Below are 20,273 nucleotides of genomic sequence, written 5' to 3' on the forward strand. Positions count from 1 at the left end.
CCCACCTGCTCTTCAGATGACCACCAAGAACTCTAAAATAAATAAACTCTTAAAACCATCACTCTTTGTAATGTCTGGTCAGTTTCCATCTCTTGCAATCACTCATCCTCCGAAATTAAGCCACTTGTTACTTCACAAACCTTCAATTGCTCATTATAAGCATCACCATCAAAAATGCCACCTACATCATCCACGAAAGAAACATTTGATGGATGGAATGCTGAACAATGCAAACATTCACCCCCCGCCCCCAGTCACAAGGATCTGGGTTTAATCCAGCATTCTTTTGCTCGTCACGCCACCCCAGTTTGAACCCAGCCATATGCAAATCAGTCTTGACCCCATTCCTTATGGGAACAGTCCAGCCCGAACTGCCAATCCAGGTCCTCCCTGGACCGGAAACAAGCATCCTGGGACCGGTTTCTGGGCATCACCCTCCATCAGCCAGGCTAGCTTGAATCCAGCGGCGCAGTGAGCACAGGACCGACATCTGGGCATACCCTTCCCACTTGGGCGACAAATGCAAAAGAAACAATTGATGGACAGAATGCTGAACAATGCAAACATCCACCCCCAGTCACAAGGATGTTGGTTTAATCCATAATTCTTTTGCTCACCACGCCACCCCCGTTTAAACCCAGCCATATGCAGATCAGTCTTGACCCTGTTCATTATGGGAACAGCGCAGCGCGAACTGCTAAGCCAGGTCCTCGCTGGACCGGAAACAAACATACTGGGGCTGGTTTAGGGTCATTATCCACTTAATCTTTTCCACACACACAATCCCAATCTGCTAATGAGTCCTTAACACCAGGTACATAGACAAAATTTAGCTCAAATTCCTGGAGAGCCTCTACTCATTTATGTATCCTAAATGACACCGAATCAATACCTTTGTTTGTGAATATATCCTTCAAGGGTCAGTTAACTTCAAACACACTTCCCCTCAAAACTTTCCTCAATTTCCGCATGGCCCAATAGATAGCCATGGTGTCCTTCTCGATAACAGAGTAATTCAACTCTGCACCCTTCAAAATGCAGTAAAGAAATGGTCCTTTCCTGACTATCAACGTTTTGCAGAAGGACAGTTCCCAAGCCTTTTGAGCAGACACTGGTCATATGTATGGTTTTCTGGTCAGGTTTCAAACTACTCAAACAAGGGGCATTTCTCACATTTGATTTTAGACACTCAAATTCTTCTACACTGGTTAGATCCCAAACAAGCGTCTTCCTTTTCTTCAACAACTTATGTTTTTGATTTTCTCTGCAAAATTGGCAACAAATTTCTGATAGTATTCAGCCACTCCCAGAACCTTCACCAAGCCACCCTTGCTAGAGGGCTTAATTTACTAAATCATCTTTAGGTTGAATCCCATTAGTTGTGATAGACTGACACAGAAGACTAGCAGTTCTCAAGCTTAACCACTAGTTTCTAACCTTTGAAGAACTTCCCAAAGACACTCTTGAGCATTATCACCACAAACCAACACATTATCTTGATAGATTCTTACCCATCTGAAATTAAACCAAATGGCATTCTGAGATATTTAAAGGTACTGAAAGAAGCGAAAAAATATGTTAGTTCTTGCGACAATGGATGCAATTTAATGGTAGGCTGAAGTCAAACCAAAAGACAAGAAATGTGTGGCATCTCCCAACAAGCTTAACATTTCAGTTTTATTTGGTAGAGGGTAATAGTCCACAATAACACTTGTTAAATTCCCTGAGATCCACACACAGTCTTGCTTTTCCCATCACAACAGGAGAAAATTACTCAGAACTCCCCACTTCTTCACTCACACCATTGTGCTTTAGTCACTAATTCAGGAGTCATGTCATCTTTTGCCTTGGAAGGAACATTCCTCACATTACATGCTTTGGGTATTGAATTAGATCTAAGTTTAATGAAATGAAGATCATTTTTAAACAACCCAATTCCTTCTTAAAACATTAAGAAAAGTGTTATCATAATCCAACACTGCTAGTGAAACCTAAACAGAGTTTACCTATTTTTAGTTTACCTGACAAACAATGACACATTTTGATAAATACATACCATAAAATCTCTCAGATGAAACTAACTAATTGACAACCATTGAATCTCCTTTTATTAAAATATAAATCTTCCCTGCCACAATCCTATTATGAAATATCATGCAACTGTTTAAATAACCTAGCAATTGAATATGTTATCCACCATACCCTTTTGGTTTAATGTCAGGTTTGTATAATGTTTTCCCTTACAATTTAGAAATATAAAAAAACCTACTGAATTAAAGTAATTTTTACTCCTGAATCAAAACGCATTTTGTCTGGGGCACCATCAACATATACTTCCTCAAAAGGTTTAATCTCACCTTTGGCTACTACTTGAAGAATAATTTCGCTACAATCTTCTTCGGAAGTATTGATATTGCAAGGTTTTTGATGCGAGAATACTCGGGACGTTTTGTCACTGGAGTCTGCTAGAGAAAAACACTGAGGCAGGAGCCTTACAGAGGGGAAGAAAACAGAAAAGTCTTAAGATGTTTCCCGAAGCTAAGCAGGTTAGCTTGACCTCTCAGATGTGCTGGTAGATTGTCCCAAAAATGGCATGTAATGTGAACAAAGCTTCTACCATCCCATATCTTTTTGATAATTTTAGGAACATTAACTGTTCAGGCGGTGGCAGGGTGCAAGGTTCTCCTAGGAATATACCAGGAGAACTTCTTTTATAGGTGATCAGGGCCTCTGCCATGCAGAGCCTTCCATGCCAAACAAAGTGCCTTAAAAGCGATTTGGTTCTTAACTGGAAGCCAATGAATCTCCACCAGAACCTTGGTAACCAATTCAAACTTTGGGACACTCCTAAGGAGTCAGACTGCTGCATTCTGCAGAGTTTGGAGTTTCTTTAGTGCTTGTTGATGAATGGCTAAATATAGGGCATCACAATAGTCCAGCCTGGACAAAACCAGCACTGTAACCACTGGCTTCTGTAACTCATAAGATAACAAGCATTTGCAATTCAATAGGTCTCACATTTGCGAGAGTTTTAAGCTATTGGCATTGTAAAATGAGAATGCCTTTTATTTAGGTTTTAAAAATTAACACGTGTTGGTTTTTAAAACAGATAAATAAAAGGCATTGGCATTTACAATGGCAATAGCTGAAACCCTCACAAATGTGAGACCTATTGCATTTTAGTGACTTATGTAGATGGCACTGTTTTGCTTATAGAGGGAAAACGTTGGTTACGGGAGGGACAACATGGTATGCAATGGGGCACTGCAAACAACTTTATGATTAATATTGACATGTGGACATAAATTTTAGATGTTAATGGCAATATATTTGATTTTAACTCTACAGATATGCACCCCTGACGAAGGGCCAGAACGGCTTGAAATGCATTGGGTTAAACATTTGCATATATTTATGGAGCAAGGGATTTCACATGCTGTATCAAAGGCGATTGGGCATAATACATGCATTTTCAAAATTGAAATCACCTTGTTTTGAATACATCAACAAACGAACAATAAACTATCAAAAATATGAAACGTAAACAGCGGACTGTGGATTAATTCTAAATTTACGATGAAGGTTTTCAACCAATACGGTGTGATGCATCCTGGGACTGATAGTACTTTGTATATCAGTGTTTCGTTAGAGCTATTGCATTGCCACTCCATTCTTCCAATCATGCATTTATCTGTGCACTGCACTGGCTCAACTGCCAAGTGATCAATTACACCTGTGATCGCCTCCGCCAGTTCTGCGGTGCTTGTGTAAATGGGTGTTTGTGTGTTGTTGCTGGTGTGCACTGGTTTAACAACTGCTCGTATTTATCTGCACCTGTATGCGTGCTTGGTTATGCACAAAGGGGAGCATGCAGCTCTCTTGCTCGGTCTGAAAATGTCCATCCCAGTATCCAGAAGCTCACAGGTTTGGTTGATGCTTGTCGTGCTTCCCATCTTCCCTTTCCTTAATAGTCAAGCATAGATTAAAGGCGGGAGCGGAGATCAGCACATTAACTGGGCGGTGCAGTACTCATCACTCACCACAGAGATGGACTAGACCAGATGACTCAGTTATTGGTTCCAGTTTTGTTTCTTTCTCGTGCTTCGTATCCCTAAAGCCTGCAGCAGAGTACTGGTACTTCGGTCAGCCAGGGCGGCCTACCAGCGGAAAAAGCTGTGGATGAATGAAGTGTATAGGACTTCAAACTGTTTAACCTTGCATTAAAATGTTGTCTCCAGCAAAAACAGTACATACAACAAGCAGCTATGGTACTGCTTGCTATAAATGCCAACCAGCGACTGTCGAAACCAGTACGAGTGAAGGAAAACAAAACAAAACTTGGAAACGGTTGCACTGATTAGACAAGAAACGAAACTTACACATCTAAAAAAAAAAAAAAAAAGGCTCTCTAGCTGTTGTGTTCAAGCCTATTTTACATTATTAACGATAAAAGAGTCCAAGGCAGCCGTACAGTGAAAGTTATTCACAGTCGCCTAGCGCAGCCAACCACTACCTTCCCAAACTGAACAAAAGGTAAACAAGAGAAGAAAAGAAAAATTGCCCGCCCTTGTCCAGCGAGTGCTTGCAGGGGTGGGGTATGGCAGTCACTATACAGAAGTGACTTAGACAACTGCAACAGAAGGGAGACGACAGAAGCTGGCAGTCGGTGATTTGGTGGTCGTTTTTAGAGCCAAACACTAAATGCAGAAAGCGGATAGCATGTTTATGCTAGTAAAGCAGACATGACTGGCCGCATTTAAGTCTGTAAATTAGTACTTTGCCGGTTTAAGGCCACTTGACTACGGTGTCGTATGTATATTCCAGTATTACAAACAGTGCGGGTGCTGTCCCGAAAGTGATGTGTGCAGCGGCAGCTGCCATTGTGAAACAAATATGAAAGCACTCACGGCGCTTAGAAAATTTAAAAAATGACAGGCGTCCGCAATTGCTCGAGACCAGTGTCCCACGGGTGATGTGTGCGGAGGGCGTCATTGTGAAATAAATAAAAATTAAACTAAATGCACATAAGGTGCACTGAAAATTATGACTAGAAGCAACCGCTTTTATTGATTGGGGTGACAGGCTGCTTGGAAAAAGCACATGATTATTTCAAATACTGAGGGAAGGGTGAGTGGACCCCACACAAAAGAGTGCCTGCAACAGCAGGTAAACGAAGCTCATTTAAGAAAATAAAGCGCTCAGGCTGTAAATGAAACATACGGAGTAACAACACCAGTAAAAGAGCCAGGCCTCATGGGAGGTTACAAAAACAGAAAAGGCTGTACTAAGGAGGGACTAATCCGAAGCAACCATTTAGAATGGACAGTAATAGGAGCCATCTGAAAAGATGGGTGGAAAATAGGCGAAGCTTCAAGTCAATACCAGAGTACAGCATGTCTCGAAAAGACAGCGCAAGCACTGCCTAGGCGAGACCTAAAAAGGGGATAACCTTTCTTAAGGTGTGTAGTAAGAAAAAAATAAAAAGAGGAGAGTGTTAATATGAGCATTAAAAGAGAGGCTGGATTCAAAAATACCCCCAGATCCTTCACTGAGGATATCGGAGGAGGAGGGAGGCCCAAATTCCGAGGCCACCACGATTGGTCCCAGAAGGAGGTGTCCCTGCCAAAAAGAAGGACCTTGGTTTTTATCCAAATTGAGCTTAAGACTGTTCTTGTTCATCCACTGCACGCATACAGCTAATAAAATAGTGTGCAGTTTCAGTTACACTACAAGAGTTTGATATCACTATCTGAGGGTCATCTGCGTATGCAACTGATGAGGAGTAAACAATCTTACTTTTTGCTTGCATGCATTAGACCTGCAAAAGTTGGTAAAATGACATTTCTTACTGCATTTTTTACAAACAGTTTTCCAACCTGGACGATCTTTAAAGCTAGCCATGTGATCAAAGTGATTACACCTAAAACATCTGCTGTGACTTTTCTTAGATGATTACTGGGGTTCCTCTTATTTAAGATGCTGGCATTTACATCTCTAATGTTGTCACCATCACCTAGTTCCTAAAGAACGTTCTCCTTTTTAATAGTTTTAACAAATACCATGAAACGTGCATAGGTTTTGGCAATCTTTAATGCATCCTTTGATGAAGAATTACCTTTCTGCATCCTTTGATGAAGAATTACCTTTCTGCCAAAAAGATTATTTGGCCTCTTCTATGATACAACCTAACATGAACTGATCCCTAACATGAACTGATTCCCAAACACGTTACTCATAAGAAGAACCAAAATTACAATTGGAAGCTAAATTGCATAAAGAGGTTATATACTCTTCAACAGATTCATGTTATGTTATGTTATGTTATGTTAATTGGCTCTTCTATAGCGCAACGGCTACTCGCAATGGAGTGTCCCGGCGCTTTGGCGAAGAGGACCTTTAATGGAAAGGAAACATAACTGAGAATAAAAGACAACACAATTCCTAAATAAAAAGCCATGTTTTTAATGCCTTTCTAAAAGACAACAGACTAGGGGCCTGTCTAAGAGCAATTGGAAGTTCATCAATTCTCTGCTTGCGTTTCCAAAAATTATAGCGTTTCAGAACACAGTACTGACCTTTGTTAAATGATGAATATCAAACTTCTTTATACAAACTTCAAATTAATTTAAACTCACGTACTCTTCATCAGAAAAGTCAGTCAAACGCTTGAATACTTCTTGGCCCTCACATTTGAAATAGTGCAGAAGTAGGGATGTTTTTCACTCTGCATTTAGTGAAGTGCCACATACCATAGCATTAGGATTGAAAACTTTATTCTGCTTTGCCCAATGTAGAACAGGATCACAGGGATAGATAGCAAAAAACTGGAAAAGCATTTACAATGGGAGAGGATGTGGCCTAACCGCTAGAGAGGTAGACCTCAAAGCTGGTGAACAAGATTTGAGTCTCAGCAGGACGCTCCACTTCCTGTGATTCCAGGCAAACTTAATCTCCCCATGCCTAACAAAATGAATATGTCTCTCTGTAATGCAACTGGTGCTCATGTAAAGCACTCCAATACCTACGGGTCGAGTTTGCACTATATAAACCTCCCTAAAAAAATTCTGCATGATTGAAACACCTAATAAATCTTGCAAAAGAAATTAGACAAACAGAACATTTGCACAAAACATATTGGAAAAGATACCCGAGACTAGAAGGCCAGTTTCTTTATTGCTTTCCAGTTGCGAATAGGTTGTTTAAGTGGGGTTTGTTATTCAGAACTTACTACCAGCTCTCTTGTACAGCGCGCTAATGTCTCTGTGTAAAGTCTACTCCACATAAAAACTGCCATCAAATTTTGATTGTATTTCAATGAGGTTTCAACCATACGCTACAATGATGTATAGTGCAAGGCCTACAGATATTCTACTGCTACAGCCGACGTCTTACGCCTTCATGAAAAAAGAGGGTGGAGTTTGTTTTTACTATTTTACTAATACATGTTTTTATTAAATTTTTACAGAACTTCATAACCTATGTAATTTAACTACGTTTACCTCGTGCGGTTTACCTACCTCCCATTCCTTTTTTATAGTCAGATAGAATAGCGGTCTACTCAAGACACAAAACAAAAGAGATAGGGCAGCTTTACTATGGCAATTCACCTTGTCAATTAAGTTGGTGGGTCAGCTTCTCAAAAATAATGCAAATACACTCGCAGGCCATTGGCTGGCTGTCACCCGCTCCGCTTCTCACTGGTGAGCAATGTGTGCATTCCCGGAACATTTGATCTCCATTTCCCGGCATTGCCTGTGTCCTTTCCTGACTCCTCCCGTTTGGTTCCGGCTGCTCTCACCGTTATTCTTACATTGTGAGTTCTCGATCTCCACGGCCAGGAGACACTCGCCACCTTCCCAACCCACGAGGTCTGCTAAGGTACTACTCAGAAGGAACAAACCAACGGAAACAACCTGCAGGCGAACACTTCTGGGGCGGCATGGCCGTCTCTTCCGGGGCAGCAGCTGGAGGAGGAGGACCCTTCCGGGATAGGCGAACCTTCTTCTTCAGGGCAGTCATCCTTTCTGGCCAATCACAGGATTGATAGCGAACTACAGTCAAGAAGGCCCGCCCAGTATCAGCACGTAGCCTGCCAATCACTGTAAACTCGCTTTTCTTTTCGCCGCCCCATTGCCTTCACTTCTTGAACTTGGATAGAGTAGAAAGGAAAGCGGAGACAAGCGGATTTTACGGTCTTCTGGTGGGATGCGCAAGGTAAGATCGGCACTTTCTGATCAATTTGGGACGGGTTGTTCTGTGATAGCTGCTGAGTGGTAAAACATTACGGCAGTGTGTGTTCATCAGTGACATACGTATATGGAAAATGTCCGGTGTGAGGGCTAACGGTGGACTTGAACTGTGCCCCTTGTGTGTTTTTCTTACTGTGCGGCTGTGAAGTAATGTGCAGCATTGTCCTTAAGGGAATGTAGCTAAGATGAGGGCCAGGTTTCGGGTTCGACTTGCTTCTGGCAGAGTACACCACACACTGATTTGGGGTGTTTGAGTTGTATTTTGTCAGAGGGGGGTATATGTTCCTTGTAGGCGCATCGGGTCCTTTCGTAGTCAGTCAGGTTGGGGACCAGGAAGTTTTGGAAGTTATGCGGAAGTCAGCCCCATCCACACGCAATTAAAAAAAAAACCAAAAAAACAATTCTCTCTACTTTGTTGACTCGCTCGTTAACAACTATCACACACACAGTGCAATATTCTCTATTTTACCATTTAAAAGGAAGTCCGCCCTTCCAGCCTCAACACTCTGCTTAGTCATGCAGAATATAACATTTAGAGAACACATATGCCAACGTTGAATGAGTGTTTCCTCCTTTGCACTCTTAAAAATCTGTTGTATTTGTTTGTTTGCAAGGAAGTGTTGTGGAATCGTATTTAGCTTTGTGTGCCGCAAAGACATACATTCAGTGCTTGGCGATATGTACCTAGTTGATTGACCCTTTCAATAAGAGTATACCGAATCAATACGAGCACACCGCAAGTTGTGTACTGAAAAGCAGCAGCACAGTAATTGAATTTGGGTATAGTCACGATGTCATCTTATAACTGACTGCACCTATTGACGGTCACCATGTCATACCTAGGTGTATGTAAAGTTATTATAACACATTCTAATCAACTTGCTTGTATGTGTACATGCACACGCATACTTGTCAGAAAACGATATGCTTAAAAAGCCGCAGTACCACACTATAGTCTTATAAACGCTCATGGATACCTCAATGAACCGACACGTTTAGAGTTTCAATGCAAATTTTTCACGAGCACACTCTCCTATGCAGATACCATGCACAATTATAAGAAACTCCCCTTTGTGTATAATGAACCTACGTCTTTCAAATCAACGACCATGGTTATAACAACTCGCTCTTCACGGGCAACATGCATGATTCTAGTATATTTCATGTGTGTTGATTGGCCTTCATATTGTTCTAAAAACTAAAATTAACTTCTTGTTAAGCGTTCATAGATGGGTGTTCACTGAATTGGTTAGTTTTAATAGTCTGCATTTGTGTAGCGTACCTAATCACTGTTGCAATATCCTAACATCTGCCTAAAGTTCTTGCAGTGCTGTGCTCCAGCCTGTTGATAATTTTTTCGTATCCGTTGTCCAAAGGAAGGGGAAACAGACATGTAAGGCTTCTGCCCCAATAATATTATGGCAGAGAACTGCTGCCCTACCTGTAGCCACTGAAATCTGCAGACACTGTCCCACCTGCAGACACTGTCCCACCTGCAGACACTGTCCCACCTGCAGACACTGTCCCACCTGCAGACACTGTCCCACCTGCAGACACTGTCCCACCTGCAGACACTGTCCCACCTGCAGACACTGTCCCACCTGCAGACACTGACCCACCTGCAGACACTGGCCCACCTGCAGACACTGGCCCACCTGCAGACACTGGCCCACCTGCAGACACTGGCCCACCTGCAGACACTGGCCCACCTGCAGACACTGGCCCACCTGCAGACACTGACCCACCTGCAGACACTGACCCACCTGCAGACACTGACCCACCTGCAGACACTGACCCACCTGCAGACACTGACCCACCTGCAGACACTGACCCACCTGCAGACACTGACCCACCTGCAGACACTGACCCACCTGCAGACACTGGCCCACCTGCAGACACTGGCCCACCTGCAGACACTGGCCCACCTGCAGACACTGGCCCACCTGCAGACACTGGCCCACCTGCAGACACTGGCCCACCTGCAGACACTGGTCCACCTGCAGACACTGGCCCGAAGGGATGAAGCCTTTTTGACCAGAAGGGACTTGACACTGAGCTTGCTGAACAGGAAGAGAGCAAATATCCGGTTTGTCATTAAAGCACGTCCAGCCACAGTTTCAACTTTCACTGGCTGATGGGAAGACGCACGGTTTTTATGTAAACGTACGTTATCAAATGTGATTTTTATAGCAAACCCACGTTTACAACGAAGAAGAGCTAATGAGGAAGTTCAACATGTTCTCAGGGAGTGTATAATTAGATCTTTCGTTTAACAGTTCTTTTGCCAAGATGGCTCAAAATGTACTTGCAATGTTCTTTTAGACCCCATATTCCTCTGGAATGTCATGTTTTCTTGGGCGAGGCTTTGACAATGTTAACACGGCATCTCTTTTCATTATGATTGACTGTCACCTGTGTAATTGTTCAACAACCAACAAAGGCATGTGGTTTTCAGTAGGCATTCATGGGTAAGTCCCCCCAACTTCGTTAATCCTGTGATTGGTACCTGGTGCTCACACCTTATCGCAGATTGTTTTTAGGTGCATCACCCTTGTGCCTGTGAAGGCGAGATGGACCCCTTGAGTGATGCTTCTGTTTTGTGATTGCCAGAGCAAACTTAAACATATCTCTTAGCAGCAAAATACCTGTATGCAGCTTTTATGTATGTATCAGAGAATTTATTAAAGCCTTAGGTGCTCTTACCACTCTCCACCAGCCACAGTGAACCCCCATATGTTCATCCTGCTTCCTTAAATGGTGATGTGATTTTCGCATCTCCTGGCCTCTCAGTCCATGAAAAATTGCCTGATAGGTGGTCAGTGTTGTAGGAACATCCACATAGTGGTGTTCAGCCCAGATACAGCCCTCCTGCATTACACCCTTAGTCCTAATGGCTGAGGTAAATCTTTTCACTTGCCATGTAAAACGTCTTTGGGGTTGGAGAGACAGAGGCTCTCCGCATTGGGATGTTTTCTGCATGTATTCCCAAACCTTTTGCGACACCTGAGATCAAGGTAGGTGCACAAAAATATAATTTGCGATTAGAAACTCTCATTGCTGTTTCAAGGAATCGAGAATGATTTAATTTTATTCTTGCAATTGGATTTGCACACCGAAAATTCTTCCATTATTGTGGAATTTCTGTTTTCGCAGTTCTGGTGCAAGTGGCAGATTTTTCAGGTGTTTCTGTGCTTGCCCACCAACAAACCACTGTGAACACATGCACACTTATTAGTTTGAGGGTATATATCCTCACCCTGGAAACAGATGCAGATTTTATTTCTTGCAAATGCAGGCAGTACATGTGTTTGTAAGGCACAAGCAACAAGGAAATCCTCCTAAAATGGAAGGGGATTTTGGGGGGAGTGTGAGTTTTCGTTAACAAACAACATTTTCCCAACGGGGAAAGAAAAAGAGTGCATTTTAAAAGTACAAAAACCTTCCAGATGTAAGATACTGTTACAGTGCCACATATAGAAATAGTTGAGTACTCCCGTATGTACACGAGTGTAGATATTTCAAATTCTCATGCAAGTATTTTTGAATTCCCAAAACTTTGGAAATATACTCGAAATGTAAAAGTAATTATCTGTGAGCAAAGTTACAATGTTTTTTTTCTGGACATTTCGTGAATTGCACCCTAAATACATTATAACAAATGTATTATTTCATGTGGGTAGAGCTGAGGCATTTTAGTTTTAAGAGAGCATGGTACATATGTTTGAAAATTAAATTGCATTTGATGGTATACCATTTCATCTTCTACAGATTAGTAAAGCACTTTATATATGTGAAACATATTGATCCTGAATTTGTTTTGTAGAGTAAAATAACATGCTTTCCACAAGCACAAGATTGAATATATACATTCTCAAAAGCAAATTAAAAGGTTTCTTAATATTTTGTCAAGTTTTCATCACTAGAGTAGCACATTTCTTCCATTTGCATAGTCGTGCAGTACTGTGTTGTTACTCTGAGAGTATTGTAGAAAGCACAAAGAATGTTTTACTTTTTGCAAGAAACAATGCCTGCACCAGTAGTGAGTGAGATTGCACAAGATTTATCAGCTGGGTTGCGGCTGCATGTCTCACTCATAGCTTTACCACTTGTATAAATCTTCCTAACAGTGGGGCATTTGATTACAGAGGTGGTGTTTTTTCAAGCAAAGCTTGTTGTCCTTATGTGGCTGAGCTGTTTGATTTGTTGGTCTGTCATCTCCTGGCGCACTCCCCACATCTTGTAGTCGAAATTTGGCTTGATTGTTTACCTTAGTACTGTATGCATTGTTCACCTTTACAGTACATACGTATTGGTTTGTTTTTTCAGTTGGTATTTGTTATCTTTCTTTTGTCTGCGTTTCATAGAATTGTTGTTCAATCGCTCAAATTTCCTGTAAAATGTTTTGGTAAAAATTCTATCAATAAATCATGGTTTTATTATCATTTAAAATTAAAATGCAGGCGACACTACCTAGGTTGTTGTGAAGATGCGATGGTCCTTCAAGAATGTTGTCGGTCCCTGTTACAGTGGGCTCAAGTCTGCAGAAGCTGGACTGACTGCTCCTTGATCCCTAGCCTGTGGCAAGGGACTTCTTCTCAAGTAAACTAAATGGCTCAATTTCTATTTCTTTGGCAATCTAGAACACGACAAATGTGTTATCATGGGGTCAGTACTCATAGCAATAGAAACAATTTATGACGGCCTCTTATATAACAAAATGTACTGACAGGAGTAGTGGTCAGTTACTTCATCTTTTACAGAACTTGTACACATACATTAATTCTGTGCTGAAGGGGCACTGTGCAAAGTGGCATATAAAGCCATATGGCCTGTTTCGTAAAATGTACATATACTTCTAAAGGTTAAATCTCACATTTGGTATAAATGTAGGATTCTTTTGGAATTTCCAGAAAATTCCAGGGTTGCTCCAGAAGAATTGTTGCAATCACAAATTTCTAGGAGTGCATACTTTTATACATGTTTAAATGTACCTGATGTACATTATAGACGTACATCTGTGTGCCACGTTTACCAGTGGCAGCACCAGAACCTGCATTTTTCTACAGTGAATGTCTCTGAAACTCCCTTAAAAACAAGCATTGGCATAGCCAATAGGTCTCTCCTTTGGGTCCTTAGGAGTATTTAGTCATGCAGCACAATATCCTTGGTGCAACAACATCAACTGTTGCATGGCTAAACACTTATAAGGTCCCAAAAGGCGAGACCTATTGGCCATGCCAATGCTTGTTTTTAATTGCATCATGTCTTGTAACAGCTACCTTGTCAACCCAGATCTAAAAAGTCGGCTCCAGGAACAGAAATTACACAGGATTTCAAGAGCCTCGTTTGCTTTTGTAATTTGCTTTCCCTAATGCCCACGGACCAAATAAAGGACAGTTAAGGATGTAAGGATAGCGCAGTTGAGTGAAATCTGTGATGTCATCAGGGCCAATAGGTGTGGTGTAATTCCTGCAAAATATGGCATGTTGGTGCATTAAGCAGCCCCCCCAGGATATAGCGGCATGGATTAGCAAATTTAGCGGCACAAAAATGGAAATTTAGCGGCACAAATATGGAAATTTAGCGGCAATTTTGCGGCATTTTATGTGGCCATCTTTCCTACAACAAACAGATATCTTAGTTTTTTTAATTATTTAACAACATGAAGCTATGTATATTTGGTTTCTTTACAATGTAGACACTTTGGGGCAGATTTACAAGCCCCTTGCGCTGCTTTTACGCCGCCGTTGCGTCACTTTTGTGATGCAGCGGCGGCGCAAAAGATGCACCATGGTGCAGGGTATTTACTACGTGACGCATCTCCCAGATGCGTCACGTTGCAAAGCCTTGCGCCAGAAGAGGCGTACCATTGCAGGTCAGATGGTGTCTTGCAATATCCTTAGAGCTTGGTGCCACTGTACCTGCTGCACTAATGATGGCTATACCTATCGCCCTTTTTATTAGTAAGCACATTAAATAGTACAGTGTATTTTGAACACGACCTGATATCCCACCGGATGCCCATTCGACAGACCTAAACACTAGAGAAAGAGCAGGCAAAACCGCCAAGTGGTCACTTGTTAAACAGTAGCGAACTGCATGTTGGTACTTGTAGCTTCGTTGCAAAATGTCAGCCTGCAAATCGTCTCCGATTTAAAAGCGGGGACTGGTTGAAGTTGACACCCATGACATGGGGCCACTTGACGCCCGTGTTAAATTTCTCGCCTCTAGGATTTTTCCCATGGCTCACTCCCAGGGGGAAATGGTCTGCAATAGGTGAGCTCAACCCTCTGACTTCATCCCTTGTCCAGCGCGCCTCTGCAGATACCCCGTCCCGTGTGCGCCTCAGCTCTCTCGGCTGAGTGGTTCTGTCTGTTTATCTTGAGGGACAGACATCTCTGCACGGCGCTCCGTCTCCAAGCCAGCGAATAGGGTGACCAACTGGCATTGGTGCAAATTCAGGACGGTGAGTGTAAAAATTCAGGACAAAGGGTCAAAATTCAGGACACAAATTCAGGACAGGAGCTCAAAATTCAGGACAAAACTTCAGGACAATAGGTACATTTTACAGACACATCAGAGGTCGCGCAATAGTATATAAGTAAGCCCAGCCATTTCCAAACATATTCAACCGTTTGCAAACCTATCCATCATGTATCCTTCCATCTATCATTTCACTCATCCATCCCTTCATCCATCCCCTCATCCATCCTTTCACTCATCTCCAATATCCATCCACCCTTTCACCCTATCCATCTGTACACTTATCCATCCACTCTTCATCCCATCCATCCATTCACTCATCCATTCATCCATTTACCCTTTCACCAATCCAGCCATCCTTTCACTTACTAATCCTTCCACCCATCCACTATTTTAGTCATCCATCCATCCTCCCTTTCTCTCTCCATCGACCCTTTCACTTAGCCATCCTTCCTTCCATCCATCCTTTCACCCACCCATCATCCATCCATCCATCCATCCATCTGCCCTGCCCCTCATCATCCATCCTTCCCCTCATCACCCATCCATCCTTTTCCCTCATCATCCATCCATCCTTTTCCCTCATCATCCATCCATCCATCCATCTACCCACCCACTCTTCATCCATCCATCCTTCCCCTCATCATCCATCCATCCTTCCCCTCATCATCCATCCATCCTTTCACCCACCCCCTCATCAACCATCCATCCATCCATCCCCTCATCATCCATCCATCCATCCATCCTTCCCCTCATCATCCATCCTTCCCCTCATCATCCATCCATCCATCCTTTCACCCACCCATCCATCCATCCTTCCCCTCTATCCATCCCCTCATCCATCCTTCCTCTCATCCATCCTTCCTCTCATCCATCCTTCCTCTCATCCATCCTTCCCCTCATCCATCCATCCTTCCCCTCATCCATCCTTCCTTTCATCCATCATCCATCCTTCCCCTCTATCCATCCCCTCATCCATCCATCCTTCCCCTCATCCATCCTTCCCCTCATCCATCCTTCCCCTCATCCATCCATCCTTCCCCTCATCCATCCTTCCTTTCATCCATCATCCATCCTTCCCCTCACCCATCCATCCATCCATCCTTCTCATCCATCCTTCCCCTCCATCCATCCATCCATCATCCTTCCCCTCATCCATCTTTCCCCTCATCCATCATCCAGCTACCCTTCCACCCATACATCCAGCTATTTACATTTTCTCTCCATCTTCCCCTCTCATCAATCCATCCATCCTCTCTCATTATCCATTTATTCAATCTTTCATTCATCCATTCACCCTTTCACTAATTCATCCAGCCATTCACCCATCCCTTCACTTACTTACTCGCCGACCTTTCCATATTAATTTTGAGCTGAGCCCTTTTGAGAAGAGGCCCATCAAGAACTTCACCCTCGCTGCAGGGGCCGTTCCAGGACTGGGACAGAAGCCACCCAGGGCGGAGACAGGATCCACCACAGGGGGGGACACGAGCCATCACAGGTGTAGGTGGACTGGAGCCACAACATGGGGGGACAGGAGCCATCACAGGCGGGGGGTGGACTGGAGCCACCACATGGGGGGACAGGAGCCATCACTGAGGGGAGGGCAGGAGCCATCACAGGAGAGGGAACAGGATCCACCAGGGTAGGCACAGGGGTGGGCATGCAGTATTCTAGTATCATCTTGGGCTCCTCACCCCCTCCTGCACAAGACAACGAGAAGACAGGCTCTCTGTCCAAAATGCCATCCCCCACTGTGATGTACAGTACTTACAGGAGATACTCTAAGAGAACTGATTGAACTGATTGTCCTCCATACTTTGTTAATCAGTGTGGGTGCGATTGTGCCATTTCTTTATTTTCTTAAATTATAGACTGCATGTTTGAAGAACCGAGGTTTGCTTACAATTTAGTGACAGTAATTACGCTCTGTGAAGAGAACCACGTGCTGCCTCGGTGTAATCAGGGGTGTAATCTGGCCGAGTCTCGGATGTTTGGGGCCCTGGGTAGAAATGGAATGTGTGAGCCCCCCTCTAAATAGCAGAGACATGACATATTGCCTCGTACAGGAATTCACAGACGCAGGGCGCTTGCCGCCCCAGAGCTCGAGAGACAACCCTCCAACCTCACCTCTCTCCAGCCCCTCTTCCACCTGCTGGCGCGTGCTGCCCTCCTGGGACCCTGTGACCTCTGCGGCTGGCCCCTCTCGGGCTCTCCGTGGCTGGATAGCTGAACCTGTCTGCTCCTTAACAAGCACGTGCGAGCTGGGATCAATGGGGCGCAGGCTAGCCACTGAAAGGTGCTTTTATCTGATAATTAGCATCAACTTGGAGACAAATTGATTGTTGGCTCGGGGTAACAAGAGGGAAATGGCAGTCGCGGATTCCACCATCAGGCAGGGCTGTTTGCATGTGAATAGATGTCACTGCTCCTGAACCTGCAGCCCCTCCCTCTCAGTCACCTTCAAAGCACCTCTTAACAGGTCATCAAGGGCTGGAGGTGTGAGGGTTGCCATCCCGCTGTGCCTCTCCAATGCTGCTGATAAAGCAGACCCCTCAGGATATAGCGAAAAATGCCGCGATTTCTACAAAAATGCCGATTTCGCGGGCATTTTTGTAAAAATCTCGGCATTTTTTAAAAAGTGCCGATTTCGCGGCAAATCGCGAAATCGCGATATCCTGGAGGGTCTGATTAAGACTCATGGTTGTATATGCTGTAGGGAAATTCTTCCTGCCCCCCTCCATGGTACTACTATGTGCAAGCACTAAACTCTGTTTTAAAGAAGTGCGGTTTATTGTGTCTTGTGATGGCCTTCATCCTAGTGAACTATGCATTGTTAGAGATGTTTATGTAACACACTATTCTTTGATTTTATGTTTTCATCTAATCATAGGTATTTCAATAGTCTTTTGTTTCGAATTAATCATTTTTGATTTCCTGTATATGCAGGGGCACCGGAATTATGCAGTTCTGCGCCTATAGCATTTTTTTAGGTCTCGCCTATCCCATTCCACAAGGAATGGATAGGGGAGAATTATAGTAGGCAAAATAAGTTCTCAAACCATCGGCGGATTTCCAACAGTTCACGTGAACACAAGCACGCGCTTTTCCCCTACAAGAGCTCTCATTGGCTCTTCACTTTGTGCACGCAGCTGCCTAGTCCTCCCACCCCCTCCCTCTCCAGCGCGCGCTCCACTCGCATCTGCCTGCTGCTCACCCGCCCACCCCACCACCCCCACACAGCAATGCTGAGAAGCTTGTTTCTTTAACTGCCTTCCTCCTAGAGCTTGGCCTCGCACACCACCTCACCACATCAAAGGCTTCTTCTCCCCCTCACTCACACCTCATCCCCATATGCTCGCTCCTTCCCTCCCTCCCACTCTTTGAAATTGCTTTTCCGCCCCATGCCGTGCCTTTCACGCGCACAACATGCCATGCCCGCTTTCACTTTCTCCTCCCCCCCCCCCCCCTCCCCACAGCAATGCCAAGAGCTTTTTTTATCCTATGTGTACTAGTTGCAGTTTGCCCCTTGTTTATTTCCAGGAGAGTCGAGCGCCTCAGTTTAAGCAGAAATTACAGTGGAACTGCAGCAACAATGCATTCACAAGCTTCCTTGAAGTGACTATTCACAAAGAGAACACAGTGTCATTGTAAACTTATTTTAAGCAAGAGAGGCTGCGCTGCATATTTCAGACACTCGCCCTTGTCTTTTATTTCCACATCACACAGAAGTGCCATCCGCGATACGTAAACAGTTGGAAAGTCGGATTAAATATGCTTTTGATTATTTGTTTTCCCTAAAATGAAGCGCACCATTACAATAAATTTCCCTTAGCATCACTCCGGCGTGTGCACGGCTGAATACTAAAACCTTTGCATGAGAAGGTACAAACATCAAAAGCCCCCTGTTTACTGTTCATTTATAACGCTCGCTTGCTGCCAAAAAAACAACCTCAGAGCTACTGCGGGTCCGTTTCAAAAGGTGTGCTTTGTGCCTGGTACTGTACTTTGTCTTTGTAGTATATTTTGCAGACGAGTGAGTACAGCAGGTAAAGGTGGCCGACACTGAAGAGAAAGTTTAAGAAGCCGAGCAATGCGGCGGAGCCATCCAAGGAGCCAAGCTTCTGGCTTCACAATGCTACATTTTTACAGCCTGTGTGCGGTAGATAGTTTATCTGGGTGTGTGGTGTGATGGAGTTGGCAGCCTTTGTTTGGTAAAGACGCATTTCAAGAGACTGCTTGCATCATTATTGAGGATGGGGGCAGTTCTAGTATCTATGTGAAAACCCCACACGAAATCAGCAGTAACCATTCGCAAACAGGAAAGAGAAACATATACAAAGGTCCACCGGCGAGCACGCATTAACTAGGAATGTGTTATGTTTTGCAACACAGATTTGTATAGCGCTCTACCGTCATTAGTATGCATTTGCAGCACTGTGGTGGTGGTGAATAATTTGTGCATTTGGTTGCAGTGTGGGTTGGGGGGTGTATGTGTGTATCCGGAGATCTTTTACAGTTTGGATACATGTCAGCTGAAGAGTTGGAGCGTCAATGTCCGGCTTGGGGTTTGTATATTAAGTAACTCAGACTATGGTGTTGTGCTAGAGCCCTAGGCACCACTTTGGGCTTCTAGGCTCTGGCCATCGGGGGTGCTGTCACTCCGAGGGGCCTTCTTAAACTCAGCCCGGTAGGGAGTCCGTGAAATCTCCAGGGACTTTCACATGCCTCTGCATCTCCCCAGGCCCCTCCTTACCTCACCCACCAGCAGTTTACATTGTGATGCAAACCCTGGCGAAAGAAACCACCATTTACGAGCCCAAAGCTTCCTAAACTCAAAGGTGGGCGTCCCCATTGGTGTCCTCTTACAGCTCACGGCGGATGGCGCGATTAGCGTAGGGCTGACTGGATGAGCTCGAGCCACACTTTGTGCTCATATAGCACACTGATTGCTTTGTTTACAGTCTTGTAACACTGTAGATAAAGCTTCAGTGAAGTGCTGTTGCTCCCACTGCAACTGCTCTTCAGCTTCCTCCCGGGTCTGCCAGTTTCACCATAGAAGTATGTGTCTCTCTCTAGGTCCTTGCTTTACTTATTTATTTGCAGTTTTATATAGCGCAAACTCGATTCGAATGTATTGGAGCGCTTTACGTGAGCATCAGTTATACTAAACAAGGTCAAAATCATTTTTCAGGCATGGGGAGATTAAATGATTTGCTCAGATCTGGACGCCCAGACTAGAACCTGCGACCACAATTCAAAAGTAGACAGCGCTGAGCGCGCGTGAGGCCACATCCTCCCCTCCCCTCTTATGGCCTCCCTGGAGCACCTATGAGGCTCACTATACGTGTGGCACCTTGAACCCCTTCTCATTTTTAGGCAACTGAGCTATGCATCCTGGGATATTTCAATTCTGACTCAAAGTTACAACACTCTCTCACACACACTCAGCACCACTCAGCACCACTCAGCACCACCACAGCACCTCTCAGCACCACCACAGCACCACTCAGCACCACCACAGCACCACTCAGCACCACC

At 44.0% G+C, this 20,273-nt stretch overlaps 1 protein-coding gene and 1 long non-coding RNA gene across 3 annotated transcripts in view; one reads left to right on the forward strand and one right to left on the reverse strand.

Moving 5' to 3' along the window:
* Positions 1 to 7,788, reverse strand: part of LOC144798306 (uncharacterized) — a 47,901-nt gene extending 40,113 nt beyond the window's left edge. The window contains exon 1 of the long non-coding RNA XR_013603503.1: positions 7,608 to 7,788. This is a non-coding gene — a long non-coding RNA (uncharacterized LOC144798306). The remainder of the gene's footprint in view (positions 1 to 7,607) is intronic.
* Positions 7,789 to 7,863: 75 nt separating this feature from the next.
* Positions 7,864 to 20,273, forward strand: part of JAK1 (Janus kinase 1) — a 490,769-nt gene continuing 478,359 nt past the window's right edge. The window contains exon 1 of one of the 2 annotated variants that reach the window (XM_078669080.1): positions 7,864 to 8,214. In XM_078669080.1, coding sequence (XP_078525206.1) covers positions 8,206 to 8,214 — 9 coding nt within the window. In that variant the 5' untranslated portion in view covers positions 7,864 to 8,205. The remainder of the gene's footprint in view (positions 8,215 to 20,273) is intronic. The other variant, XM_078669071.1, reaches the window with a different exon arrangement.

The sequence above is a fragment of the Lissotriton helveticus genome, chromosome 1_2, assembly GCF_964261635.1.
Source record: "Lissotriton helveticus chromosome 1_2, aLisHel1.1, whole genome shotgun sequence".
Taxonomy (NCBI): domain Eukaryota; kingdom Metazoa; phylum Chordata; class Amphibia; order Caudata; family Salamandridae; genus Lissotriton; species Lissotriton helveticus.